Source organism: Drosophila guanche, unplaced genomic scaffold (genome assembly GCF_900245975.1).
Source record: "Drosophila guanche unplaced genomic scaffold, DGUA_6, whole genome shotgun sequence".
Lineage (NCBI taxonomy): Eukaryota > Metazoa > Arthropoda > Insecta > Diptera > Drosophilidae > Drosophila > Drosophila guanche.
This window is the reverse complement of record NW_022995743.1, coordinates 11,648,121-11,675,603: the sequence shown is the minus strand read 5'-3', so window position 1 is coordinate 11,675,603 and position 27,483 is coordinate 11,648,121. Positions and strand designations below refer to the sequence as shown.

The window sequence follows — 27,483 nt, the reverse complement described above, 5'->3', positions numbered from 1 at the left end:
GACGCCCGCTGCTTTTGACAGACAAAGAGACAGATACAGAGAAAACGGCAAACAGACACAGACACAGACACAGCTGCAGATGCAGATGGATACAGGCGAGTGGTATTGATGGGGCACGTCTTGGCATTTTACTACCTGTTGATGGCGAAGCTGCTGCCAAGGCCTCGCGTTGATTAATTACACTGGAACGGAGTAGCATCGGAGTAGAGTGGAATATCCCTGTACGACTATTGCCAGGCAAGCGCCCAAAGTGCTCATTAACACTCGCTGGCCATCCATCATGGTTTCAATTACAAAACCAACCAGACAGCCGGACGACTGCCAGCTATAGATTTTAGATTTCCTGCCAAAGGAATAAACTAAAATTTAAATGGGAAAATGTGAAAAAATAATAGCTACTCCTCCAACTTTGCTAAATGCCAGCCCCTTCCGTTTGGAAAGTGCCATAGATACTCGTTGCATTTGGCAACTGGGAAGCATCAGATGAGGCCACAGTTTTCGCTAATGTATTCCTCCCTCTTCCTTCCTGCCTGCAATTAGCACTTTTCCCTCTTGGCCTGACCAATTTCAGTTGCATTTCTGCTGCTGCTGCTGCTGGCTGGTGGGTTCTCCTCCAATGACCACAATACCCATGGGAATCTTTATTGTTTGCTTGTTATATGCTTTTTAGGTTTATGCACTTATATGATATATAGCGACCACAAACCTCCGCCCCTCACCATGCCCACCTTATAGGGCACTAATAACTCTATGAAGTCGCGTACGTGGCTTCTGTGCTAAAACGCTTATTAGTTGGCCCACCGATCCTCTGCAGCTTGCTCTCTCTCTTGTTCGGAATGCATAATGATGAGCACACAGTGCTCATAAAGGGAAATTTTCATAAAGCCAGCCAGCAGAAGGCAAAGAAGAGACGATAAAATGCCACTGAAGAGCCATCGGGACGTGCCCGCTGATCTGTGGTCAATTCTTTTCGATTACCAATGCCCGGCACGTACTCGCGCCTGATTTGTGGCGATCAGCAGGGATTGTTGGCAACAGAACACAGAAAGAACACTGGTGGCCAGAATAGAAGGCCAGAGTTATTACAAATAAAGGTGGAGGACAAGGCCCAAGCCAAAAAGCAATTCTTGGAATGCAAAATTCAGTGTAAGCCAACGAGCGGAATAAATAGAAATAAGGTGAACAAATTCACACTCAGACTCGGGTCTCTCTCTCTCTCTCTCTCTCTTTCTATGTCTCTCTCTGTGTGTGTCGTACCCCATTCCAAGTCGTTGCTCTGAGTCTGAAAGCTGAAACACTTTGTGGAAAAATATTGCAATTAAGCATAAAATATGGTCTTAAACTAGTTTTGCCACATTAGCGTGGTGAGCACCTGACCAAACCCACGAACACATCACAGATGGAATGGGAATGTGTAAATATTTACAACTTTAAGCGAACATTTATGAGAATACTTTTCCCTCAAAGCTGGCAATCTCCCATTGGGAATTTCTCTACCACTAATATATCATCTATGAGCTGCAAATCGAATCGAATTTGCTTTGGCTAGAACATATTGTTCCTGGCTGCACATTCATTGGGCGTGACATAATATTTGAAGCCCAACCATTCCTGGGGGTAGTAAATGTTATTAACGGAAGAACATATTTTATTTTATTACAATATATATTTTGCAGCAGCAGTTAACGTTGGCCCGAAAATCAGCAAACCATCGAAATGGTTTTTGGGGGGGGGGGGGGGGGAGTGCATAACTGTCGACCGCAGCAGAAGGGTGGCCCACGCGGCGGCGTTGGTGGTGCTTTGGTGTACTCCAGAAACTACAGCTACAGCAAAAACAACAACAAGGGGACAATATGCACAACGAAATAGAACAAAAGGAAGTTCGAAATGTGGGGAAAGGGACAGCGCAGCGACAACAATAAAATTAAAATGAAACTTCGCTGGAAACCCTACAAGAAATATGACCCTAATACAAATACGAGTGAACGAGTGCGTGGGGGAACACACACAAACACACACACACACACACACACCATCAACCCTCGGCAAATGGGAAAGAGAGAAGCCGAAATTCCGATCGAAAATGCAGTTCAGGCGAACACAAAAACAACCCCCAAAAATAAAAGACACAAAGGTGAAATTGTCAATGACAATTGCATGCTCGAGTTCGCATTGGGTTTGTGTTTGGGTTTGGGTTCCTATATAATTGATAAGAGCCAAGCGGCCCCTGAAATATGGACACTGCATTCCGAAATTCCACTCGAGTGCGTTTATCTATGGATTCTTGTTGGCAGATTGCACGATGCGTGCCCCAGATAATAGAGCCCCATATCATATCTTGCTTTGTGTGTATGTGAGACCAGCTGTAGTTTGATAAATTTTGAAGCGTCTGCCTGGTGGCTTCGTTGTCTTCCTCAAATCTCAACTTAGCATAAATATTTATACAATATACAAATAAAATGTGCCAGCTTTGCAAAAAACAAAAAGAACTCCGAATTATGGCGAAGATTTCGCCGTTGAAGCAGCCAAGAGGCACGTCCGAGCCACAGCAAAAGACATTTGAGCCAGCTAGAAAAGAGTACAGCTCAAAATATATCGCAAGAGCGGAAGAAAAGCTTTCAGATACGAAGACTTGGATACCCTTGCGCGGGTCCAATGTTAATTGTGTAAAGAGGGACAGCGAGGAGTGAGCAATTTTGTTGCCAAAAGTGCAATACTTTCTGGCAGGGTACTATGAATATATATCTAGTTGGTATCTCAAACAGCGCAGCAAACGGAGAACTGGAGCAACAAGCTGCTGTCGGCCATGGCGATGGCGTTGGGTCAACGCGGGCCAACTAAAGCCACAGCAACAGCAACAGCAGCAGGCCGCCAGCACTCGACATTTCCAATAAAATCAACCAAAAAAGTGCAGAAAACTGCAGCCAGCGTGAAGGGAAGGAAGGCATTGACACAAAAGTTTCGGTTTACGGGCAAAAGGTGAAGACAGCTGCGATGCGGTTAAGGAAATGCAGGCAGAGGCACAGGCAAGAGCATCGACGACCCACTTTGCAAGGGAATGGGCTGGAAATCAACTCCAAAAAGGAATTAGTTGAGCAACGTGGAAATGCGATATGGAAATGTAACCACAGCTAGACGGCTAAGCGGCTTAATGTAGAAATCTGGCTGGAAATGCTGAACACATAACTCATTTGTCATAGTCAGTGGATATTCGTGGATCAGCGGAGACCACACATCGTGAGAATTAACGCCTGTACCTGATGGATACACACACGTAAAGTGCCTTCCTCTAATGCACTCTCGGAACTGGAACTACTCCCATAACAGTTCATCAAAATACCCAAACACAAACCCAAGCAAACATGGCAGAACAAAAGGGAAATATGTGGCATAACAACGCTGTAAGATGATAGCTTGGCCCTCAGAGCTGTTCCGAGTGTAATAAACCACCAGGAGAGTGCCAGGCCTTTGACAAATTAGTCGGTCATTTGGGAATTTTCAAATGCATTAGAGGTACAAGAGAGGAAAGGAGAGTGCAGTCACCATCATGCGTGCCGTCAGTTCTACGTATTTGCTTTGTGCTGCCGCTGCCGTCGTTCTTATTGTTTGCCATCTCTCCATCTCTCTCTTTAGCCCACCTTTAGCCACCCAACAAACCCAACAAATTGCTTTTACAGGCCGCTTTTGGTAAGCTCTTCTTTCATTTGCACTCAATTGTTTCGTGTCCATGATGGATCCACGTTGGGTGATGGAAAGTACTCGTAACTGCAGAATATTATTAATTGGATTTAACGCAATTTAAGCAATGAGTGCGTCACCCAAATACAATTACAATTCTTTGTAAACTCAAGTTAAACCATGTCAGTGCTTGCCATCTTCAAGGCTATTTATCTATGAGGTAAGCCAACGCGTGTTCTATTCTCACCTTTGTGTTTGGTTTTGCGTAAATTGCATTTTACGCAGCGCCAAAGCTAAGAACGAGGCAGCTCAAAGTGCAATTGTCTGTGAGGAGGAATACTGTCCACAGAAGTGGCTTGACATCGTTAACAGTAGCTGTCCCATTCCATCTTTCATGTGGCCGCTCCACTGTGTTAATTTGGTGCTCTGCCGAACGTGCCGTCACAAAAGCTGAAGTTGCTACTGCGGCGGCTTCAAAGAGAGGTGGAGCCCAGTCCGGCAGTCAAGCTCCAAGCGGCTGACACTGCATTTCCGCTGGCTCTCCGACGACACTTCCCGTACACGGCAATGCGCATGCGCACGCTCACGCACAAAAGTCACCTTGGGTACGCCGTTGAACTAATTTCGATGGCTTCCCCCCCCCCCCCAAAACGGCATTTAAACAAATTAGAAACGTTTGTGGCCGCAAATTGGTGCTGCTCCAGCCAGCCATTGAACCGGAAACACTCAAAACGGGGCAAACAAAACAAAAGAGAGACAAGTCCCACAGCATTCATCATGGGAGTGCGTTTCGTTAAACCAAATGAAGCGCAAAATTCAAACAAATTGTTTAAGGGGAAAGGGCATACACCTACTCGAAGATAAAGCAAATGCCGATTTGGAGACAAATCTAATACCGCCGGCAAAGCACTTTCCCAGAAAACAAAAGGGTTTAAACAATGTTCTCACATTCCAATATTATTGCAGCACTTTTCCCCTAAAAAAAAAAGAGAAACGTTTTGTAAACATTCTTTAGAGTAAACAAATAAGTGCTCTAGCTTGCAAAATCTCACATGAAATCAACAGAAATGAAGCGGATACCGAGTTGGATACATTTTTGATTGCCAGCAGCGAATGTTTACACGGCTGGAGAGGTGCCCCCATATGGTTGTAATTAGTTGGGATCGTCTGCGCTTTATGAGATACTTGTTACGTACTTGTTTTCTTTTCTCTTTTTTTGTTGTTGTTATGCAAAGCGAGGGACGGACATTCATCAGAACTGGTAGAAATTAACATAATTTCGCTATCAAACATTACTATTCTGTACTTTATGAATTGGTTTTGTGTTGTGGGTGTGGCCCATTCAACTGAGTGAGAATGTATAACCTCCGCTGCCCAATCATTTTCCCAGGCCCCTTTGCGGGGCACCGGACCTGCAGCTACCCAACCGTAGCGAAGCGGCATCCTCACGCGACTCCGTTTTACACAGTCGAATGCATTTGCAAGTTGCTAACAAATTATATATAAACATAGAGAATACCAACATAAATATATTTCCCTTTTCTTTTTGGGTTAAAGTCAACGCGGGGGTTAGTGTGAGCGAGCAGCACCGTCATTATCGTGATGAACAATCCAACCTCGACCCCGACACAGACACAGGCACAGACACGGGGGAACAGGTGTCATCCGCTTTGCTGTTTGTCCGTCCGTATATCCGTATATCGAAGATAGTTGCCATGGAAGAGCCACAAAATAGTTGCTTTAAACCTCTCCCTGAACTTACTCTGGCTCTTCCACTCACTCCTACATCTAAACATATTTTGGAGACTTTTTTTCGGGGCAACCCACTCAAATTTCACCTTTTTGTGTTCCCCTGAATACTGATTACTGTTAACTCTTAACGCCATTTGTGTAATTTGATCAACATTCTCGCATGTGGCTTGCTCCAGACTGTTTTGAAAGCGTCAAAGCATTTTGCTGATTCATTTTCGAGCAAATTACACAACTTAAGCAGAAGTTGGCACAAATTGCTTTGCCAAGTTAGTTTGCCGCTTCTTCTTCGGCTCTCCGGCTGGTCTGCTGTGCCATGTCTGATGCCTGATGAAACTTCCACGGAATAATTAAGAAATTATAAAATTAGTTCATTATGTTGGATATGAATGCGTTGCGAGAGGCAAAGCAGAGAAGAAACATTTAAATGAAATGCAAATGAAGACGTCGAACAAAAGCGGAACGCGGTGCCTGGCTTGGGCTGCATAAAAGGTCGGAGATGCGATGAGATTTTTTACTTTTTGGTGTGTCTACCCACCATGAGACGGTGCCATTGTCCATTTTCACACGACTACTGTCTGTCTGACTGTCTGGCGATTAATCAATCGCTTTATGCCATCGATTGCAGTCAGAGCGATAACTATCGCCGGGGCATGGGGCAATACTTCTATAAATAGAAGTTAGGAAAATATTTAACCTGCCTGATGGACAAGAGAGCATATAATCGCAGTATGTGACATCCTATCCCCCCATGAAATTGGAATCATATCTTATCGGGAACATTATGGTTATCTCAACAAACAAGACTCCTGATAAGACGGAGCACTCTCCCCTCCACTATTTACAGCGTTGCATGAGAGAAAGGTGTGCACCCACAGCAACAACTCGTTGCCCCGAAGTTCATTAAACTTCGGCCCAGCCCCAGCTCCGACGACTCGGCTCCTGCCACAGCCCACGGGCAACAATAGAATGCAAAGCTCACCAACACTACAACAACAAGAACACACAAAAAAGAGCTGACGCTTAAATTCGGACCCCTGAGTCGGACTCGGGGACCTCTGGCCGCCCTCTGATCTGACCCCGCCCTCTCGAAAACGGCGACAGCACAAAAAACTGCCCACAAAATAAAGGCAATGTCTAAGCTTCGGCCCAGGGTCAAACGTCGTCGACATGCAACATACATACATAAATAAATACATACATACATAAATAAATATGTATGCCGTGTCCGTTCAGCGTAGCTTGACTCTCCGATCCGCTCTGCGCCTTTCCATTCCAGCTCAAAGCCTGCAAATGAGTCACGACCCAGACGAGGAACCAAACCCAAGTGTGTTTCTGGTTGAATGTTGAAAATTGAGACACACACACACAGCAATTAGCTGCCATTGCTCGCCGATCACGTGCTGCAAGCACAAATGTAAAGTAATGCACAAAAGATCCGTTTTCCTCTACTTCTGTCACCTTCCCCTCCCTACATCTAAATCTCGCTCTCCATAAGGCACAAAAGTTCCGTTTCCTTGTCGAGCATGCGCGACCTCTTTTTTTTTTTGCTTTACTTTGTTTCGGTTTCGGTGCAGACTGCCAGAGAGGTGTACAATGAATTGAAGGTAAGGCTGTGCTCTCCCGTTCTCCCTCTCCATCGGCTCATGAGTGCATGCATTTTGCAGCATCGAAACCGGTTTTGTGTGCACTGCCTTACCTTCCATCCCATATGCCCTTGTGCCCAGGGGGCTCTCTGTTCTCCCTCTTATAGATGTTGCTTTTGTTGCGCATAATTAACAAAAATAACAACAACTTTTGGCTTTGCTTACTTGACAGTTTTTGCACAGCTGCCTGCAGATATTTTGCAATTCCCCCTTCGCCCGCTCTTTCTGCATTATATTTTGTTCAGATTTTTGTAATGCTTTATGTACTGTTGCACTCAACCCCTCTTCCGTTGCGAGTGTTGATTGTCCGTCCACCCCATGCGAGTATTCCAGGCAAATCGTTGAGCAGCTGCAGTTCCAATGGGCGGAGAATGCGTCGCCGCCAGGTAATGGAATGTCGGAGATCTATGCGGTGTCTATGGGAAACTGCATAGATGCAAGATGGCAGTACATGGGTATGCCTGGGAGTCTGAGGTTGGTGGGACTGTGAGTATTTATCCAGCTTCAAACCATTTCCTGCGGGTATTCCTATGGATCTGTCAGAACTATCACCACATCAAAATGGTTTTTGGGGTGTTTCCAAGCACAGATCTTCGCACTCCCCCGAGAAGAAAAGGGGTTGTTGGGTGTACTACTTATAATCAAATTTGAAGACCAGCCGAGACGTCAGGGAGCTGTCAAAGTGAAACGATTTCTTAAATTCAATTAAATCAGTGCCCCTTTTCCAGGGGATCATGCTGATTGACAGCCGGCGTACTCCAGTTTCCAGTTTTTAGGGAGTTTTCAACTCAAAGCAACATGGAGGCGAGGGAACAGCAGACTTTGGTCCATTAACAGTTCGGTATATGGCGGCCCATTGTTCGGGTAGGGAGTGAGCATAATCCTAAGATTTGCCTGCAACGCAATTCAAATCAAATCAAATTTTTATTAAGGTTTCGTGCCTCCGAACTTGCCCGTTATTTATGTGAAACCAAAGACCATTCATAACCCAAAAAGTCGGGGAAATAACATCTGAATCCCCGGCTCAACCGAAGATTTCATGTAATTAGAAAAGTTCAAATTATTTATGGGCTTTTTTCGAAGGGGGATTGGTTTGTTTACACCAAGTCTAAAGGCCTCTATTTATTTATCCACAGCAAAAAGTTGAGAAATTTTAATAATAAACTTGTGGGATTCTTGGGATCTTTCCCCCAAACAAAGTTGCACACGTTTTGAGATTTACTATCGCCCATAAATCTTCCTAACGGCGGCGGCGGCGGCGCTTTCCGCCTTCGGTTGCAGTTGCCCATTAAACGACACCCAGGAATCGGAGCAGGGTTAGGGTGGCATCATGCCAAGTGCTTTCACTTCGGGACTTCATATATCTGCATCTGCATGCCACGAATGCATCTGCGAGTTCTGTTTACTTGGCTGTCATAAAACTTTAATGCCTACTTTGGCGCTAATTTAGTTGACGTTTGATGCTCTTTCCCTCGTCCAGCCTCCCTCCGCCGAATCCAATTAAGTTTCCGTGCTGTTGTTTAGGGCGTTGACGGGAAGCTACCGAAATACCCCAAAGATGGGCGTTATCACGCCTCGAACGTGGTTCGTGTCTAGTTGCTCGCCGGAATGCCTATTTTGGGTAATTTGATTTGACTTAATGCCAACATTTCCATCTGAATGATGACAGACAACGGGCCATTGACATTCTCTGGTGAGTGACATCAGCATGAAAATGCTGATAGGCAACCATCTAGTGGTGTCACATAAATAAGTTACAGCTTTCAATGCTAACAACAGGGCTAAGAGCAGGAGTCCCTCTTGTTTAGGATGTTTGGTAATTATTTTCATTGGATTTCCGAAGAGTCATTCAATCTGATTTCTCTGAGTTCCTTGGAGTAGTCAGTAGAGTTGCAGGAAGTATGCCACTTCTCTTTGAAGAACTCTTTTGATACACATCCAATGGTAATAATCACAGCAAATACTTTTCTGTGTATGATTTGAGCTGTAAAATGTTGTAGGGAAGCGGCAATGAAACGCCAAAAATAAACCAAAGGCAAAGCAAGCAATTCTGCAGCCATATCTGGATGGAATGCTTGGTCGGAGTTTGCATTTAGCGCCGTCTGCCATCTGCTATTTATAGCCGATATTTAATCTCCAATCCAAGGGGTGGTAAGTGCTCAATGAGTAAACAAGCAAACAGAGCAAAAACAGAGAAACTCTGGCGTCTGATTAGTGTCAAGACGTGCTATTTATGAGTGTCTCGATGGGATTAGCATTAGCCGGCACCAGCTGGGTGCGTCAGTCGCGACTGTATCCGGGGATAAGTACTGCTCTGTCTTTAAAGTGAAGGCAAATGATTCCTTGGTCAACTCTGACCTCTTTTGTGGTGTGAGCCAGCGTCCGAGTGAGCTGGTCAGGGCCTCATTTGATTGCCAACGTTTATGCTTATGGCTTAAGTCTTTTCATTTCTTTTCTTTTCTTTCCATTTCATTTTGGGCATTTTGCGAGGCTGAAAACCAGTTTTCCACTCCGGCCCGTTTCCAGGTTTCCAGTTTTCAAGTTTACACAAGTTTACACAAGTTTACTGTTTGCCAGCAAGAAAGCTGCTGCAACATTGAAGCTGCACTCAAGCCAGGATCCAAGAGCCGAGTGGAGACCAGGCCCGGCTCTGACTGACTAACTGCCAGCGACAGACCCAGACCCCTGGCCCCAAGCTCCCTGCACTCTGTTGCTGATTTTGTATCTTGCACCTTGTTTATGCATACAAATATTTCCAAGCTTGCAGTTTTTACTTACTTTTTGTTCAGTCTACGAGTATCTTTGTTTTTCTCGTTTGTGGCATATTTCAGACTTGCATGAATATGGGCTTTAATAAAAATAACTTGCTTATGAAGGGGCTACGTATTGTATGTCTGCCACAATCTGGATCTCAGTTGGCATCTCAAAGGCTTAATGGACTCGTATACCACAAGGCAGAGATGGTCAAGTGTGATAGGGATAGTAGGAATTTATTGAAGGTAGAGGTTTCTTGGGCCTGTAGCTAAGAGAACTTCTGTGGAATCTCTGGTTACTTTTATGCCTCGCTGCCATACATGACACTATCGTCTCCAATTTTCCCATTGACACTGAATTTTAATTGAGGGTGTAATTTTGCATGTCTCTGTGTGTTCGTGTTCGTGATCACTAATTAGCTTTACGAGCTTTTGAATGAATCGAAATTGTTTTGCTGCCGAGCGGCAATTATGTCTGCGATTCTCTGTACCGTCGTACCTCCAGTACGCTCCGAACTCGATGATGGTGATGATGATGATGATCATTGTGTTTGGCTGATCTCAAGAGTTGACTGTGTCAAGGGCAGATACACACATATTCATTCGTACTCGTAATTTTAATTGCATTACGCAAGACTTGCATTCCCGATAAACAAATGTGAGTTTGAAATTGGAATTAAAAAGAAATGAGAGCAGACTGACGCAGGCTCCACCTCATAAATGGGTTTCACTTTTCTTGTTTTCGTTGTTTCCCTTTGATTTGTAAGTTGTGATTTATCAATGCCTTAGGCCATGAATCACACTTGGTTCATGCGAGACCCCAGTTTCCAGTTTCCACTCCTGTTGCAGCTCCACACCCCATGTAGGAGGTACTCAAACAAACGTGACATTTAGCAGGAAAAGGTCTGCGGTTAGAGTTGGGGGGAGAACGGAAGTACACAACATGAAAGACAAAGCAAACAGAGAGGGGGAACGAGAACTGATAACGATAGCCACAAATGGGACGAGAGATGAAACCGAAAAAGGTGAATGCCATGAAACTTTTGCACGCCATTTGCAGCCACCAAATGATATTCCCAGTCCGCTACCTCAGCCTCGCCTCGCATGCACGTGCATGCAGCAGTGTGTGGGAGTGTGGCCATAAATAAATGTCATAACGCTGTAAAAATGAAAACTTAAGTGGCACAGCTCTGGGGAGACACGCGACCGCGACCCCAAAAAGTGCACAAACATGCATACAAATACATATGAATGTACATATGGAAATGGAATGGGCATAAATGAAATCTGCAACGGAATTGCGTGTAAAATGCAACGTGGAGAAGAAAGAGTTTCAGTTATGGAAAGATTTAAGTGCGTAGGCGCACCCCAAGAAGAACAGAAAACAACAACTATGATGATGTGGCAAAACAACAGCTATAATATACGAAAGCTCTCTCTTGCTCTCTCTCTTTGGTCTTCTACTTTGGGTGCGTGTGTCGCAGTCACGCAAACGTATTGCGACGTGTCGCCGTCACCCACACACCAATGCCAAACGAAGACAGACTCCACATTGTTTGTTGCGCTCCCAAAACCCGCTCAACTGTAACCAGAACCAGAGGCAGAGTCAGAGCCAGCAACCACACTAACCATGTGACATGTGACTTCTTCTGAAAACATTTCGCAAAAGTTTCTACACGCATAATTCCCATGAGATGCCAAAAAAAAAACTGCGCCGATTCCAGCCACAGGCAATGATAAACATGGTTTATGGAGCCAACAAATTGCAATCAACACACACGATCGTGTATGCTCAAGGAAAAGATGAAGAATTTATGCATAAACTTGAAAACATTTGCACCGTAAGACATATCTTCACAATTATATCACCTGTGTACTCCCCATCCCCATCCATTGCCGGCTTTCTTTTTTGGTTAGATTTTCACAGATTTAAAAAGTTCATCGCAGTCTTTCCGGTCGCTGGTTCTTTTGTGTTGGTTGTGTTTTGGTGGCTCTCTGGTTCGTGTTTTGGGTGAAAATGATAGTTTATTATCATAATTAATTCGGGTTAATGTTTATAGTTGGCCAGCATTTTGCTGACTTTCGCTTTTGAAGTATTTTTTGTTGTGGTTTTTTTAATAACGGAATTTTTAATTTGATAAGAATCCCGCTTGCCCCAGGGGACACAAACCGAAATCATAACTCCAGCCGCGAGAGTCATAAAAGTCCCTCAGTTAATGAATATCACGAAAGAAGCACTGGAGGGTTGACTTTTTTGTTTATTTTGGGACTTAACATCGGATAAACGAGGACTTAACAGAACCGCCAAATGCAGAAAGAAGGTATTTCAGGTCCATGGAATGAGTAATGAAATCAGGCAGCTAACGAGACGGGAGGTCTCGCGGTACGAGTATTTCTTTTTGTTTTTTTGCCAGCTGCCAGCCTGGGGTTTAAGGGACGCGTGCGCCAAGTCATACGCAGGATAACCCGTAAGTGTGTCCTTATGCCGAATACGTAATTCTATTTTGTTTGCACTCCAGAAGGGGGATTTTCTCCTTTTTTATGGTTAGGCATTCACAATCTCCCTTGGACTTCAAACAAAAGGGAGAATCTGGAGCGGAAAGGGGGTTTTTTTTGGGCAAAGCAAAGTCTGCTAACATTTTTTGTTTATTTATGCTGTGCAGGTTATAAGAATAATAAACCAAATAAGCGAAAGAACATCAAATTGTGGGAGAAATGTGATAACTCTGTGAAAATACTTTCCAAGAAGGAGAGCAACTAGACTCATGATTTGTTTTGCTGTTTAAGAACCGAATATCCTAGTAAGTATCCATCCATCCATATCCATATCCATACTTAGTTCCTTAGTTTCCATTTGTGGTGGAAACAACCCTTGTAAATATCTATAAAATGCACTTCGAGGGAGTTTTGTATTACAAATTGCTAAAAGTAATTCAATTTCGATAATGTTGTGACCCTCTATCCCTCGGGGGTGGCTTCCGTTACCATAAATTGCATCGCTTGACACTCCATAAACATGGAAATGGAAACGGCCGTATATTTTGTAAACTTTACATTGAGTGAAAAAGGTTTTGATTTGTTCCGAAATTTAATGACACTCACACACACACACACCCTCCTCCCATTGATTAATGGGAAGTACTGCCGTACTGCTGCACGAGTGTGTAGATCATTTTGACCCAAATAGGAGTCTGTTCGCCCACTCCATCCCCAACTCTCCCCCCAAAGAGTCGTTTTTATGGGAGTTGTGCGTGATGTGAGCAATTATTACTGCTACTCTGCGACTCGCTGCAGGCTGTTCCCGAGTTGTCAGCGACAAATCTTCTCGGTTAGCCGTAAAATCAGGAGGCATGCGGCAAAGTGCTAATCGACAAGGTGGGGAGCGTGCCTCAGACGCGGATCTATGGTTCTTTTCTTATTAATTTTAATAGCTGTTCCGACTCACAACAATAGAAAAGTGGCTTAAAATAGAGAATATAATTCTTTATGTAGAGGAAGCAATGGATATGCCAAAGATACTGCGACACAATACAGAAAGAGAGAGAGAGAGAGAGACAATCGTGTCTTACAATTGAGGAAGAAACCCACAAATTGGCACCCTCCCCGCTTCCCGCTTCCCGCTCCCACACTCCACTCCACTCCATGTACAACGGAAACTTTCGTATCTGAACGAAGCGAAACGATTCGGAACGATGGCCATCCAATAGATACTCGGTCTCGTACTTAGCACTGACGAACGGGACACAAGCGATGACAACTACAAAAGTCGCAATTAAAGCTTTGGGGAGCAAAGTGGGAGAAAAGGGCAGACGATGCCAAAACAGGCCGAAAAAAAAGAGAGAGAGAGAGACATTCAATAGATAGCGGTAAATGTGGAACAGATAGACAGCGACGCCAATTGTCGTGGTTGGGGGTGTGGCAGTGGCAGTGGCAGTAGCAGGGGAACGAGCGAAAGCGGAAGGCAAATCAATCGAATGGGGAGCAAATTTCGAGATGGCAATGCCCAGATAGTGACAGACATGGAAAAGCGCCTGCCAATCGCAGGGAAAACATTCCAATTCAGTGGCATTTCCTTTATTGCAGAAAGAAAAGAAAAGAAAATTACTAATTTCAGACCATCAAAGGTTGGGTTCAGGGTTTGCCATTCAACTGGGGATTGCTTGCTAACCACACCTCAAGACTCCGAACATAATCGCTCCAAAAACCAATGCAAACGGTCTCAAATTGTACAGTTCTTTGCCTAATTAATCGTTCAATTAATCATACAAACTTCATGAGCAATAAATCACAGTTTAGCCTCAATCCCAAGAGAGAATTACAAATCGGGTGCACATTTTTCTGTGGCCTCAGCCATGGACCAATTGAGAATATCTATGGATTGGATCAGCCACCGAATCGAATCGGAATCTTTGATTTGCTCGAACAGTCGTAATTGAATCAATTGAGTGAGTAGGGGCCCCAACAGAGGCAGAAGCAGAAACAGAATCAGAAGCCACATGAAGATCATATTCATAATTAGAGCAGCGGCAAGAAATTCGAGGAAAAATTAATGGAATTGTTAATAATGCGCCAGCACAGATTTCCCAGAGGTCTGCCTGCAAACAAACCGAAAAGAGGGAGAATAGAATCCACAGGAAAAGGGGAAGGCAGGCCAGCAATTGAAAGCTTCCCAAATTGTACAGATTCTTTCGACTGCGTGGCCAATGCACTTTCGGAATATGTACATACATATGTATGTATGTATGTATTTAAATATGTATATGCTAATGGATCGATGGAGGTTGGAAGCTCCCATTAAGAACACTTAAGCCTCGAATGCAGACTTGGAAATGACTTTTAAATGGTTCTCTGTCTTGTCTTGAATTGATATTCTGCGTGCTTCCAATTTTATGTCTTATCAAAGAGAGAACGAGATAGAGAGAGCGAGACTTCGTATTGATTGGAAATATTGGAAGCAAAGTTCATATGCGTCACGAGCAGAGCTTGCCCTCTCGCCCGTTCCACGCCCACTCTGAGATTTATGATGCTGGAGAGCCGAACCGAACGGAAGCACGAGAAGAGAGAGAGAGAGAGAGAGTGAGGAATGGGTGCGCTGCCGGAGGAAGAATGGCAGTTCAAGAATCCCACTTGAACAGGCCAACGACGCCGTCAAGAGCAGTGAGGAACGATAGGGGGATCGGCCCCACAAAAGAGTAGGATCTTCGCTCTGGCTAAGCAGTAGCGGCAGAACAAGAACTGCAGCATCACTCAGCCACAGCCTGGCATTGGAAATAATTGCCATTCCATCGGGATGCAACAACTGGCTCCTACTGGCAATGGAATGAACCAACCCAAACCAAACCAAGCCCCAAGTTCCATGTGTTTCACTTCATTTACAACAAATGTTGCGTGTCTGGCAGGCAGCAAAAGGGGAGAGACGGAACGGAACGGAACGGAACGGGACAAGTACCCTTTGGGGAGCTGTCGTATGTGACGAAATTTCATTTGATTTATGCACTCTCCCTACTGAGAAGTATTTGCATGGCTTTGCTGATCCCTCTTTGCAGTAGTTTTATGACCAAATCAAATACAATTCGCCACAAAGTAAACACTTTCAGTGGCAATATGTTTCACATGCGAGATGATGCAAGTTCTATGTGTAAACACAGCTGTCAATCACAATGAAATATGCGTTAACTCGCACGGAATTTACTATATAATGAGCATGGCCTAAGAACTAATCGATTTACGTACAGCTAAACGCTCAGCATTAGAGAGAGAAGAACAAGTGGTTCCAAGCGTTCCATTTTGATGGATTGTTATACTCACTCCCCCCCGCATCAGACCGTTTACAAGAACACACACATAATGGATCGATGGATGGATGGATCTTCCATGTAAAAGCAGCGAGTTCCAAAAACATTTCGAGTATATATTTCCATTTCTATTCAGATTGTCTGAATTGATGAACTCAAAAAGGAAACAAAAATTCAATCAATCTTTCTCTTTTTCCACTGGGGGACTGGAACTCCAACGCGTGCTCTTGTCATTTTCGATGTCCCCACTCTTCCAGCTTTTGCCTTTGCGTCTGCGCAACGCATTCAATCACTTCATTTGTTTGGAGTTCGTCATCGTCTTGGTCTTCAGCTGGGTTTCCATGGCGGCACGTTCGTTGAGGCTGTAAAATGTTTTATTTACTCTGCACTTATGACCCCGATGCGGATCGGGTTAAGTGAATCTGATACCCATATGCATACACTCATGCCCATTCGTCGCAACGGAGGCTGTTGCATTTGCATCTTCCACAATTACCGAAGCTGAGACGACTGTTGTCTGTTCGCCGGAAGATGAGCATCGCCAGCGGAGCCGAGGTGGAGGAGGTGGAGGTTATTGAATGTCATTGTAACCAAACACAGACAAATGTTGTGGCAACGTTGCTGTGCAGCTGGGGCCGAAGCTCTTCTCCGACTCTCGCAATGTTTTTGTGTCCAATGATGAATTGTGTCCCTGATTCCGTAGACATAGGCACAAACATGATCACTGTCTGCGGCGAGGCACAGTGGTTACAATGCTGTTTCTTTACTGATGAAGAGTTGAGTTTTACTTTACTTTCCACTGTGCGAGTTCCATAAGTTGCTGGAGTTTGACACCAATTGAATGGCAACAACAAAAAGGCAGAATGCCGATTAGTATATACACTTGAAGAAAAAGCTGTGTGCAGCCTGCATCTTTTGTGTCTTTAATTGCAGAATTGTGAGCGAGACTTAGGAGCTCCGGGCCCTCGAGTGCAACCTTCGTTGTCTGCCCGCAGATGATGCTGCTGCCGGGCGATTGGGGGCCTCATGCAGATCCAGAGTACAGCTGCGTTCCACACAACTGCATCACTGTCTCGGCAATGGCTTGGTGATTAATTGACAGTGGTGTCGCCTGAATTGCGCCGGTTTTATTGAAGGGATTACACGACAGGCGGACCAGTCACAATTCCATAAAAACGCATCACGCCAGTGCAGTGAGCATTCGCTTTACTCGTAATAAGATTAATTACGAGCCTCTTGCCACGACTCTAGATCTGCGGATCCTCGACGGCATACAGCTGCGTGACCACTTCACATTTATATAGAAACGAAGCGGAGGGGAAGGGATGGTGGCTGGGCAACTCCTCAATTCAATATTTTGACATTACAAATAAAGTTCCCATTTGATGGCTCTCAAGTGTTTCATTAATTTGAAAGCTTTTCGGGTACTTTATACCCCTCCAATGTACACCAGAACATCGGAACCAGGCAGGGGGTACGTGTTAATCCCAGCCGGAAATTAGCATATTTGATTCCTTAGCTCCTGGTGGCACGCGAGGCAGGCATTATTAGGGGTACAAATGAATAAGTGTGAATTGAATACCCAAAGAGAAACTCTTTCAGCACTTATGGAGACTCCCCTGTCTGCCAGGAAGCGAAAGTATGAACAAATAAAAACAATTACATGTTTTATTTTTAATGAACTTTTCTCGTCTCCCGAGCTGAATAGTAATCCGCGGCAGATACATCTCCCTCATAAGTCCCAAGACGAATTGGCACTGATGATGTCATTCCCGCAGCATTCATCTACCATAAATCACTGGCCGAAGCGATCGCGAATATCTTCCAAGTTTATGCTCAAACATGCTGAGAGGCAATGACAGCAGTTGGGGAGCCACGGAGCCAGCGAAAGAGCCAGCATGCAGTGAAGTGAAGTGGAGCCAGCTGCCACAGATTAGTCAGCGTCAGATTCGGATACAGATTCAGTGCGAGTTCTCCGCTCGGCGCACTTTAATTTGCTACGGGGGCAAGCTGCTCGACTGGTTCTCAAACCAGGGCAGGCAGCGCAGGGCGGGGATGTGGGCCACATGGACTAAAGATCAAGGTGAGTGGCGGGAGGAATGTTTGGCGAGAAGTAGTCCCTGCATACGAAACTCTTATATAATGTGGGGCATTATAGTCTCCCCAAAGATCAACTTTCTTCTCTCCTAACAGCCAAGATCAGCTAAAGATTTCTTTGCTCAAAAACAAATATCAACAGCGAACACCAAAAATAAACCAACCGCAAACAGAGCCAAATCAGCAACTCAAACAGAAATTCTGAGGTTGGCAAAGGTTAAGGTGGGAGATTGGATAAAACTTGCTGCACGAAGGGAATTTCTGTTGGTTTGAATCCACCCAAAACGTAAACTAGCATTTGTATGCACAAGATGCCTGCCATGTAGCCGTAGACATATGTACATAAATACAAATTTATGTACTGCTGTCATTTGGCCATGACTCACCTCACCTCACCTCACGCCTCGACGAAAGCCATCGCGTACATAAAGTGAAAAGGCCCAAAAGCATGAGTAAATGCACATTCATGGAAGAAATAAACGTCTGTAGCCACATAGGAGCGTGACTCGTTTCTCCCCATGCTACGTTTTGTGGTCCCACCAAGTCGTTGGGCCCGTCATTCATTCACGCCAAGAGCTGATAAGTTTTTGTGGCACATTTGACTCGTTTGCATATCTGAGTGGCCAACGGAGCTGTGGCCTGCCTGCCTGTGGCACCATTTGATATTGGGAATGGACAACTGCAGATTGCGGCTTCAACTGACATTATCACTTCTCACTTGGCTTTTATTCGGCTGCAGCAGTGGCGCACAGGAATTCGGCCTAATCCTTCACTAATTGAATCATTAAACTAAACACAAGAACGAAGACTCCACGTCTAGGCCTGCTTCTCCGTGGTCCAGCCCTTGGGGCGATCGGCCATAATGCTCCAATCGTTTTCGGCAATGTTGACGCCGCCGTACTGCTTGGTGGGCGAGTCGGGGAAGAACTCCCAGCCCTGCTCAATGGACATCTTTTTTATGACACCGGCAATGCCTGCAAAAAGCAGCAAAAGATTATTAGAAACAATGCAAATAGACCGGGGAGCTAACTAACCTAGGAAAAGTCCAGCACAGAGACCGGCCACATGGTTGTGTTTCCATGCACCGAAGACGCCACCCGCAGCAAATCCGCCCAGCAAGTAGTTAATTCTGCAATATAAATAATCGTTTATCCAGGCAGCCAGTCCAAGGTTCTTTTTGCCCACTCACTTGTCGTCCTTTCCGCGAGCATTTGTGGCTGCCAGTGTGGTGAGGGTAAATGCCGTGGCCATGCCCATCAGCGGACCCGTGTTGTAGGCAAAGCGCCCCAGTGTGGGCAGGTAGCCCTTTGGCTTAGTCAGCGTCAGCACATCAACTGTGGACCAGGCCAGGCCGGCGGCGAGTGCGTATTTGTTGGTGGCCACAATCTTGCCAAAGGCATCCTCCCCATCGGGATGATCGTAGTATTTGGAGCGTAAGATCGACATTGTCGGCTAAAAACACACGGAAAACTTTAGACACAAACAAAAACAAGGAAATATTTTCTATCCGCTGCCATTTAAGTACAGGAGCTGCCTCCAGCATTGTGGGGTATGTCTGCCTAGACATTGAAGCCTATTCCGATTGGAGTGCAATCACAATTAATGTAAGATAACTAACCTGTCGAAATTTACGTAATTTCAGAAATTTATTTGACAACAAACAGCTGATGGCAGTGTGCAGTGTGACCGCGGATTTATCGATAATATATACCGACAGACCCTCGGAAATATACCGAAAATATAGTGTACATATACCGTAAATCTTAAATCATTTTCCTCGACTTTGATGTTCTATTTAATATTACCAGCTACTTATGATTCTGAGCGCTAACACTATAATTTTATCAGAATCATCAATCAATATTTCACAAGATTTTCTGACTTTTAGGACAATATTGCGATGAATATACAGTAAACTCATTTTTTTAGTTCAAATATCCCCAAAAGTATATTATATACCGTAAATTGTCTCCCTGGGGTGCAGTGTGACCGCGGATTTATAATATACCGAAAACTACAGCAGAAATCATTGCAGTGTGTACACGCGAAAATAAATATTACTTGTAATGCGTTACATATTCAAAATGAAATAGCAATTCAAGTGGAGCCAAAAAGGACGCTTTGGTCGCTAATTCTAAGACCCGAAACAATAGCACCACTAAAAGACAGCAAACTTTCTCGTGTTCAAGTCCGGTTTTTCAATTTATTCGCTATACTAGATTCACAAACGCTGTGGCACTAATATTAGTTTAGTTGTTCTTTAATCATAAGGTGCAATAGAACGCTGTTTATTAATGTAATTTATATTTCCCACGCAACGAGAAGAGAAGTTTTGTTTTATGCGAAAAGTATTATAGAGTAGAGTGCAGAATATTAGACGATGCGATTTTGAATTTTGTATGCGCTTAGCTTAATGGTAGACTAGTTCTTGCCTTGAGTTTCAACTAACATTATTCACATGAAATTCACGCACTTGATGGGGACTGCATTTTGGTGGCATGGCATGCCAGTGGGATTACGAGTGGGTGTGACCAAAGTGGGGAACAGATTCACAGAGCATGAGGATTGGCGGGGCCATACAGTTGGCAGAGCAGTTGGCGTTTTCGAAAACAAAACGAATACAGTATCAAAACATACAATATGTATATACAAATTAGATATCAAATTATTGGCAATTCTGTTTCATGTTAATCAGTCGTAATGCTCCACGTCGTTTAATGAAATTTTCGAATTATTTCACTCTCTGCTCCTCTGCAAATTATTTCATCAAAATTAGGTCTTCATCTTTAGCCATCAAATTCGAATTGTTTATCAGAGTAGTGTCCGCATCTCTATTGCTCATCGTGACCAATTATTTCAATATCATCAGCCAGGGGACTCTCGATGCCGGGCATACCCACATTGCCATTTTGTTGATTTGCATCCAAATTAATCAATGATAATGTCATTTTGCTGCTAAGAATGACCTGAAAGCGAGAACAAAAGTAAGTCAGAGAGGAACTTGGATGAGTGCGCTTCCCTTTAACTTACGGCTGGTTCCTCGGCGGATCCATTGAGCTCAGCATCGTAGACCTCTTCGCGCTTGGTCTGGGCGTCGGCCACCAATATCTGTGAATCGTGTGCCAGAGCGCCTTCCAAGTAAATGGACTGCGGCTCGGGTAGATTTCCTTCCAATTTGGACTGCAATTGAAGGAGTAAACGAGTTGTTATTGAGGCAAAATGTTAGTCATTGGAAAGCGGTTGGTATTGGTTGGATCTGTTGTCGGGGCAGGTGGCACTTACATGTTCGCTTGGTGCTCGGAAAACAGGCGTTGGAGGGCGTCCGGTCCATTTGCGACCGCCCTCGCAACTGGCTGTTACCTCCATGCCCAATACCTGACCAAACAATGGGTTATTTACATCAACAAATCTACGAATATACAGATATAGATGTCTTTACCGTTAGTTCTCGCTCAGCGCTTAGGTCCCGACGCTTTCTCTGCTGCTGTTTGCCTGCCGCACCCTGGTCGCTGATGGTGTTTACATGCCCATTGGAAATGTTCTCCTTCTCCAGTTGTTCTTTCGTTTTTTCGCTGTCGTTTTGCTGCGGGGTGGTATAGGGAAAAGTTATAACTTCCAGCTGTCAGTAGCGGTAAGAACTCCGTATTGAATTCAAGCATTTTGTACAGCCGCAAAAAACATTAAAAATCATAATCGAGAAATAAATTACTTCAATTTGTGGTTAGGTGAAACGCAACAAAACTCAATTAGTCGCAGGTTCTTGGTTAATAAACAGAAAGAATACATAATTAGATATTCAGATAATGAACAGTACATTATTATCTAAAGGTAATGTTCAACGATTGCCGTGTGGGACCCTTTGACGGCTTCTAACCTTATTCAAATCAGTTTCAGTATCAGTATCACTCCTCTGCTTGTCTCGAACGTTCAATTGCTCATCGGCAGCGTCTATCAAACCTTGTATCGCCGTTACAACTATACAGAATTCGTGATATCGAATCATGGTTTTTGTTTTGTTTCATTACATCACACAATAAATTGCATTTTTTCGATTTTGTGGTTTGGATTACACATGAGAGTGAGAAACATGAAAAACGTAGAAACGACAGATACATGTGAATATTTATATTGTAAATCCTATAGCGTATAGTACATATAAATGGCATGAGTAACGAGTATATTGGCAATGTGATGTTCCAGTCTAGACTCTAGAGAATACTATGGCATTAATTTCGAGTAGAGATTGGCCCGATTTGAATTGTAAAATATGTCCCCATCATAAGAATTTAGTTTGAAACGGTTTAGACAGAGGTGCAGGTAGTTAATACATTTATATATATTAAAGTTAGTTAGTATTTGGGGAAGTTATATCGCATGCCGATCGAATGCGGACGAGCAAGAGCAGAGATAGAGCGGCAGAGATAGAGTTCTCCGCTCCATGCAATAGTTACAGACACAGAGAGTGACAGTCGGAGAGAGTGAGAGAGAGAGACAACGATAGTATACACAGAGGATAGATAACGGTAAACATGCCGCTGCTGGGAATGTGTACAAGAAAATGAAGTAGAATGGGGTAGGGGAAAGGGGAAAGGGGAAAGGGAAGAAGGGGAGCAAGAGAAACCATTCCAAAGAGATATTCAAATGCATTTCATTTCATCTATCTACTAGAAACCAAAAACAAAGAAGTAATCTATTTGTTGGCTTGTACTTAGGTATGGATCATTGATCTGATATTGGTCTGATTGATTGATTGATTGTTTGATTAGATGTGAATTGAATGTTGGTTTTGTTTTTGGTCTCAGAAATTTGGCTGCCGCTTGAGAAACTTCATGGCAACCATCTTGAAAAATGAGAACACAAAGAAACAGGATAAGTATTAATAAATGATATCGAAATGTTGACATTGTTGTCATTGGTGCCTGGCTAACTGAACGAGTTCGCTACGATCGTAAAAATGATATAGAAAATGCTATTTTTTTTGTATCTGTAACTGGTGCGCTGGTAACGCTTGGTGACGATGCTAACCTTTGCCTCATACTGATCGGTGTTCATTTCGGCAATCAGCTTGGCCATCGCTCGCTCCGTGTCCTCGAGCTTCTGGCGCAGCTTCTCAATCTCCATCAGCTGCTCCTTCTCCATCTTCTCCTGGTGCTGCTTGAGCGAGTTGGACAGACTGCTGGCCACCTCGGTGGCCGACACGCTGACATTGTAGAGCTCCTCGTCGTGGCTCCGCTGTCTTCCATTCATGGGGGCCTCGAGCGCCTGCGCCTTAACAGCTGCACTTCCTATAAAATTTGCGTACGAGTTTTGCTTTGAGATTGAGATTGAGGCCAAAAGGAGACAAACAAGCTAATCTATGTACAGGGTGGGGTGTAGGGAAAATCAGAGCAAACTAAATGTACATAAATATATGGATTCATGTGTGAGGGGGGTGGCCGTGACTCAATCTGTGAATTTATGATTGGTTTATGAGTTAGTAAACACTTAGATACAACATCTAGGATACAGCTAGGATACATCTAGGATACGCAATAAACAAAACACGAGTATAAACATATATATCCGCAAAAAGATACTAAAACCAAATGAGGAGGACATATTTCAAAACTCAAGAGTGGGCGAAGCTTCCCTTCGCCATCATCCGTGGTCTAGAACCGAACTCAAGATACGATACGAACAAATTTCATTGGATCTTCCATATCTGGCTTACTTGTCTGGTGTTCTCGCCAGCCTTTTATCGCATGTGCAGGCGGGACAGAGGCAATTCAGATGTGTGTGCATGGGCGGGACGAAGGAAGCAGAAAAAGTACAAAAATGATTGATGGCTCGGTTAGGATCGACTCGTGGGTTAAGTTGTGTTTTTGTGTATACAGTGGATGGTGGATGGTGTGTCTGCTGCATTGTGTGTAACAACTACAAGAAAAGTAAGTCATAAATGTGACTGCAACTAGCCGAGCACTCACCCAATTTGGTGCCGCCCAAATCCTCCACTTGGCTGTGCGCCTGCTGCCCGAAGACTTGCTGCCGGAAGCCGGGATCCGATGGTGCTGGTCCGTATGGTGCGTTGGGCACTTGCTTCTTGAATGCAATCTGCGCAGGAATTACGATGAGGAATGTCACTTTATGGGCAGAATGTGTTAGTGCTTACCTTCATTATCGTGTAGCCAAAGAACACGACAATTCCGATGGTGTAGAGTGGCATTAGAAAGCCCATGCTGCTGCCTCGCTGCTGTGGCTGTTGCAACGCTCCGGCGCCCATTGGAGGACGCATGCCAGGAATCGGACCAGGCTAAATAGGGATGAAATTAAAGATTATCTTGCAATTGAACAGACTTCTCATGCATTCTGTAGTTATGTGGCATTCATATTTATAATGAACATCCGGCTAAATAATTTTGGACAGGTCCAACCTATAGTTCATTTGTTCCCTGTGTTTCTTTTTCTTTCCATTTCACTCAGCTTTTGTGGTATGAGATGAGAATTTGGCACAAGTTCAATACGACCTGCGACCGAGTACTACTATCGCCACATTCTGTTGCTTCTGTTTGCTCTCCCACTCATCCTTTACAGTTTCTTTTGTATATTTTGTTTTGCGCTGTCTTTTGCCTTCAGTTTGCGTGCAGTGTCATAAAAACAAAACCAAAATCCAAATAAAATAAACTTTTCGTCTATTTATAAATGACTTCCAACGAGAGCGATGATGTCTCATCCCTCCAACCCATCGCCAGCGGCGTGATTATGCTGATCGTCGTGACCATCATCATCGAATTGAATGATTGACTGCACAATGCACATCAAGATGGAGCACTCACCCGTCCGTCAACGATGCGCGGTGGCGGATTGCTTGGCGAACTTTTGCGCTCAACAATGGGCACTGTGGGCGTGGCAGGTATGGCGCGTCCTCGCTCCCGCATTGCCTGATAGATGGACTCCGGATGCAGGTGGGCCGGACGCTCCTGCCGCAGACCTGGGAAGCATACAACATCAATTATTTTGTGCCATGAATCATTAGCTTTTGACTTTGGAAATATAACACAAAATGAGGTTAAGGTAAGCAAAGAACCCTTAAGAATGGGATGTGAAAGCCTTTTGAAAGTTAGAGCAGAAATGCAAATATCATTTGCGATTGTTAACGGTAAGAAAGTGCTCCAGTGGGTATGGACAACCTACTTATTTCACCCGTGTACAGGTTTACATGTTTCCGGTACAGGTGGGGGCCAAAGGGTACGGCAGCATCCGGCTTCGACGCGTTCATGAATTGCTCCCTGTCAAGCACGACATCGCAACAGCCTACAACACCAACAGGACACGCGACACACACACCACACAGACACAAGGACCGACAGACACCGACAAACACACAACGACAATAATAAATAAAAAGAATTAACTAATAAATTCTGTCTGTATATTCTAATTGCGGAAAGATTGCCACTCACCGCCCGGTGCCCCGCTCCTCTGCTCCTTTAGGTTCTGCTGTTTGGGCAGCGGCGCAGAACCGAACATCATGGGATGGAAGACCTTTGGCCACAATATGGCAATGCATCCTATGACGGTGACAATGATCAGGGCCGTCTTCTTGGGCGTCATACCCTCCTCCTTGACGGCGGATGGCCGCTTCTTTGCCGTCGCTGACTGTGATGGCGCCACTGCTGCTGAAGACATTTCGTAGTCGTTCGTTCCAATTCGTTTCTCTCCAAGTTAAAGCTAAAACCTAAGGCTTAAGGTATTCCTGATGTGTTTTTTGGTTCGTTGAGTTGATTTGCTCTCTGAATGCGGCTGCTAAATGTTTTGGCTCCAGTTTGCGGTTAACTTTGACATTGGCTCATTTTGTGTTAAATGTAGATTGTGTTTCTGTACGGTACGTTTAAAGCATTATCTGAAATAAACAATATATGTACATAAGTCCCCATGTAGCACGCTCCAGTTCACTTTCACTACATCGGGAGTTGTTCACTTCACTGATCACAATGCGAAATCGTGTACAACTACATAAAAATATTGTTGTGGGACAACAAAAGAAAAAAACTTTATTACATAAATAGCGGTCCCGATATTTTTTATTTTTAGCTCGCGCAATTCGGTCTTTTCGGTCCGTCTAATAATTTTTCGTTATTTTTCTTTCTGTCTGCACACTGAAAAAACTGTCGGCCGCTTTCCACAATTAACGACCGCATAAATAATATTAAATGTTTTTCCAAAAATCCATTTCAATTGCTTTATGGATATCTGTGTGGCGCGGACCGAGCAGAAAGTTTTCCCGGAGGAGAAAAGTTCTTACGCAGAGTTCGAATGTTGTTCCCGAACTGGCCAGGCAATTTTCTGAAACTATTAGCGAATTTTTATAAACGGCGCACGGCCCCGTCGACACGACTTCTTAGATCGCTCTCTGCCTTCGTGGTGCTCTTCTTGCTAATCGTCGGCGAGCATTGGTCCGTTATTTTTGCCGCTATAACGGCAAAAGTCAAATAAAATTAAATAATGAGTGCGACAAAACGATTTGAAACGTGGGCCCCTGCACTCGCTGTGGGCAAGGAGTGCGATTTGCTCTCCTCCCCATTCCGACCATTTTTGCATACATATGTATTTTTCTGTTTTGATATTTTCCGTTTTCATTATTTCACAGCTTTCTTCTCTCTCTCTCTCTCTCTCGCTCTTTGTGTCTTATTAACACACACACGCGAACATTGGCACTCATATTTATGTACATTTGGGAGAGTACTCATATGTATTATGCATTTTCTGCGGTTTCTCCCAAACGTTTTCCACTTCCATTTCGCTTTCAAACGCAGTGACTGCGACTAAGCGAAAGTAAAATTGTTTGGCCGGGCACTGTTGTAGCTTTTTCCATGTTAACCGTTGCAGACACACCTGGATTTGGGGACTGGATTTTCCGACCGTGCCAAAAGTACTCGCGCGCCTCGGAATGTTTGCTATTTTATTTTTGGAGCCACGGCATTGAAACAGGGTTCAATGTCGCACAGCTTAAAGCATATACTCATAATTTATTTTTAATATTATGAATTTTAGCGTCGCGGCCACACGAACTGTCTGTTTAGTTATGTTGTCCTTGGCGGTTTATTTGATGAATTGTGAGGATACCATGCAGTTGTAGTAACAATATTTACCAGTTACGTTAGTGTATATATTGACTGTATTTAAATATTCGTTAATTTAACTAATTACTGCTAATTTCAAACCGCGAGTTTGTCGTTATTCGAATCTAAGCATAAAACGCCAGACTGCAGCATATTGATTTTTCCGCCGAAGACACTCCCCTGGTCACACTTCTCCGCGTGATATCGATACCTGAACATAAATTCGATATATTCCAGGGCTGTTTTGCACTTTCCATCATATGAAAAATTCAAATACAAAAAGTCACTGCGGGAGGAATAGATAAAACATTTCAAGAAGAGGAAATCGTGAAAACCAGACAATCTTGTGGATTATTGATTGATACAACAATAGAATTTCTTTTGCTCTTTTTTTATGATATCAGTTAACCTACATGTGTCTCAACGTATTACATACATTTACATACCGAAGAAAAAGCTCCCGTGCTTCCAGAGGGGGTGATTTGAATGAAAAATTCAAATACAAATTTGTAAAATATAAGGTCATAAGGTATACAATCCAATCAAAAGGATTATTTATAATAAGCAAAATTGATTCTTCAATCGGATTAAATTATTGTTTCAGTGGTGAAAGTTTTTGCAAGCTAGTAATATCAAATAGAACATCAAAATCGATGAATCTGATTTA

At 43.9% G+C, this 27,483-nt stretch overlaps 2 protein-coding genes across 16 annotated transcripts; both read right to left on the bottom strand.

Moving 5' to 3' along the window:
- Positions 1–18,411: 18,411 nt before the first annotated feature.
- LOC117579899 (NADH dehydrogenase [ubiquinone] 1 alpha subcomplex subunit 11) lies at positions 18,412–19,445 on the bottom strand. The gene is made up of 4 exons (XM_034266074.1): positions 19,337–19,445; positions 18,908–19,170; positions 18,753–18,847; positions 18,412–18,692 (listed from the first exon to the last, which is right to left on the bottom strand). The coding sequence occupies exons 2-4, from the start codon at positions 19,162–19,164 to the stop codon at positions 18,535–18,537; spliced, it is 510 nt and encodes a 169-aa protein (XP_034121965.1). The 5' UTR covers positions 19,165–19,170; positions 19,337–19,445; the 3' UTR covers positions 18,412–18,534.
- A 447-nt stretch (positions 19,446–19,892) lies between these two features.
- Positions 19,893–26,993, bottom strand: LOC117578577 (resistance to inhibitors of cholinesterase protein 3). Of its 15 annotated transcripts, none has more exons than XM_034264280.1 (12): positions 26,847–26,993; positions 25,158–25,597; positions 24,889–25,008; positions 24,531–24,685; positions 23,867–24,007; positions 23,682–23,808; positions 23,429–23,449; positions 22,744–23,003; positions 21,158–21,301; positions 21,001–21,093; positions 20,749–20,898; positions 19,893–20,684 (listed from the first exon to the last, which is right to left on the bottom strand). In XM_034264280.1, exons 2-12 carry the CDS (start codon positions 25,381–25,383, stop codon positions 20,550–20,552), a joined length of 1,572 nt encoding a protein of 523 aa, XP_034120171.1. In that variant the 5' UTR covers positions 25,384–25,597; positions 26,847–26,993; the 3' UTR covers positions 19,893–20,549. The 15 variants fall into 15 exon arrangements, with proteins under 15 accessions (XP_034120171.1, XP_034120090.1, XP_034120518.1 ...); XM_034264199.1 differs by lacking the exon at positions 26,847–26,993 and adding an exon at positions 26,000–26,148; XM_034264627.1 differs by lacking the exons at positions 22,744–23,003; positions 26,847–26,993 and adding exons at positions 21,593–21,693; positions 26,000–26,147.
- Positions 26,994–27,483: the final 490 nt, after the last annotated feature.

Bases quoted from the DNA above. Each gene is read 5' to 3' on its own strand.
- LOC117578577 (XM_034264280.1), bottom strand. From the start codon at position 25,383: ATGTCTTCAGCAGCAGTGGCGCCATCACAGTCAGCGACGGCAAAGAAG. The intron at 25,009-25,157 runs GTGAGTGGCAAT...TTGGTGTTGTAG, and splicing joins GAGGAGCGGGGCACCGGGCG to GCTGTTGCGATGTCGTGCTT. The intron at 23,450-23,681 runs GTGAGTGCTCGG...ATGCGATAAAAG, and splicing joins TTTGGGCGGCACCAAATTGG to GCTGGCGAGAACACCAGACA.
- LOC117579899 (XM_034266074.1), bottom strand. From the start codon at position 19,164: ATGTCGATCTTACGCTCCAAATACTACGATCATCCCGATGGGGAGGAT. The intron at 18,848-18,907 runs GTGAGTGGGCAA...TTTATATTGCAG, and splicing joins GCTCGCGGAAAGGACGACAA to AATTAACTACTTGCTGGGCG. The intron at 18,693-18,752 runs GTTAGTTAGCTC...TGCTTTTTGCAG, and splicing joins CTGTGCTGGACTTTTCCTAG to GCATTGCCGGTGTCATAAAA.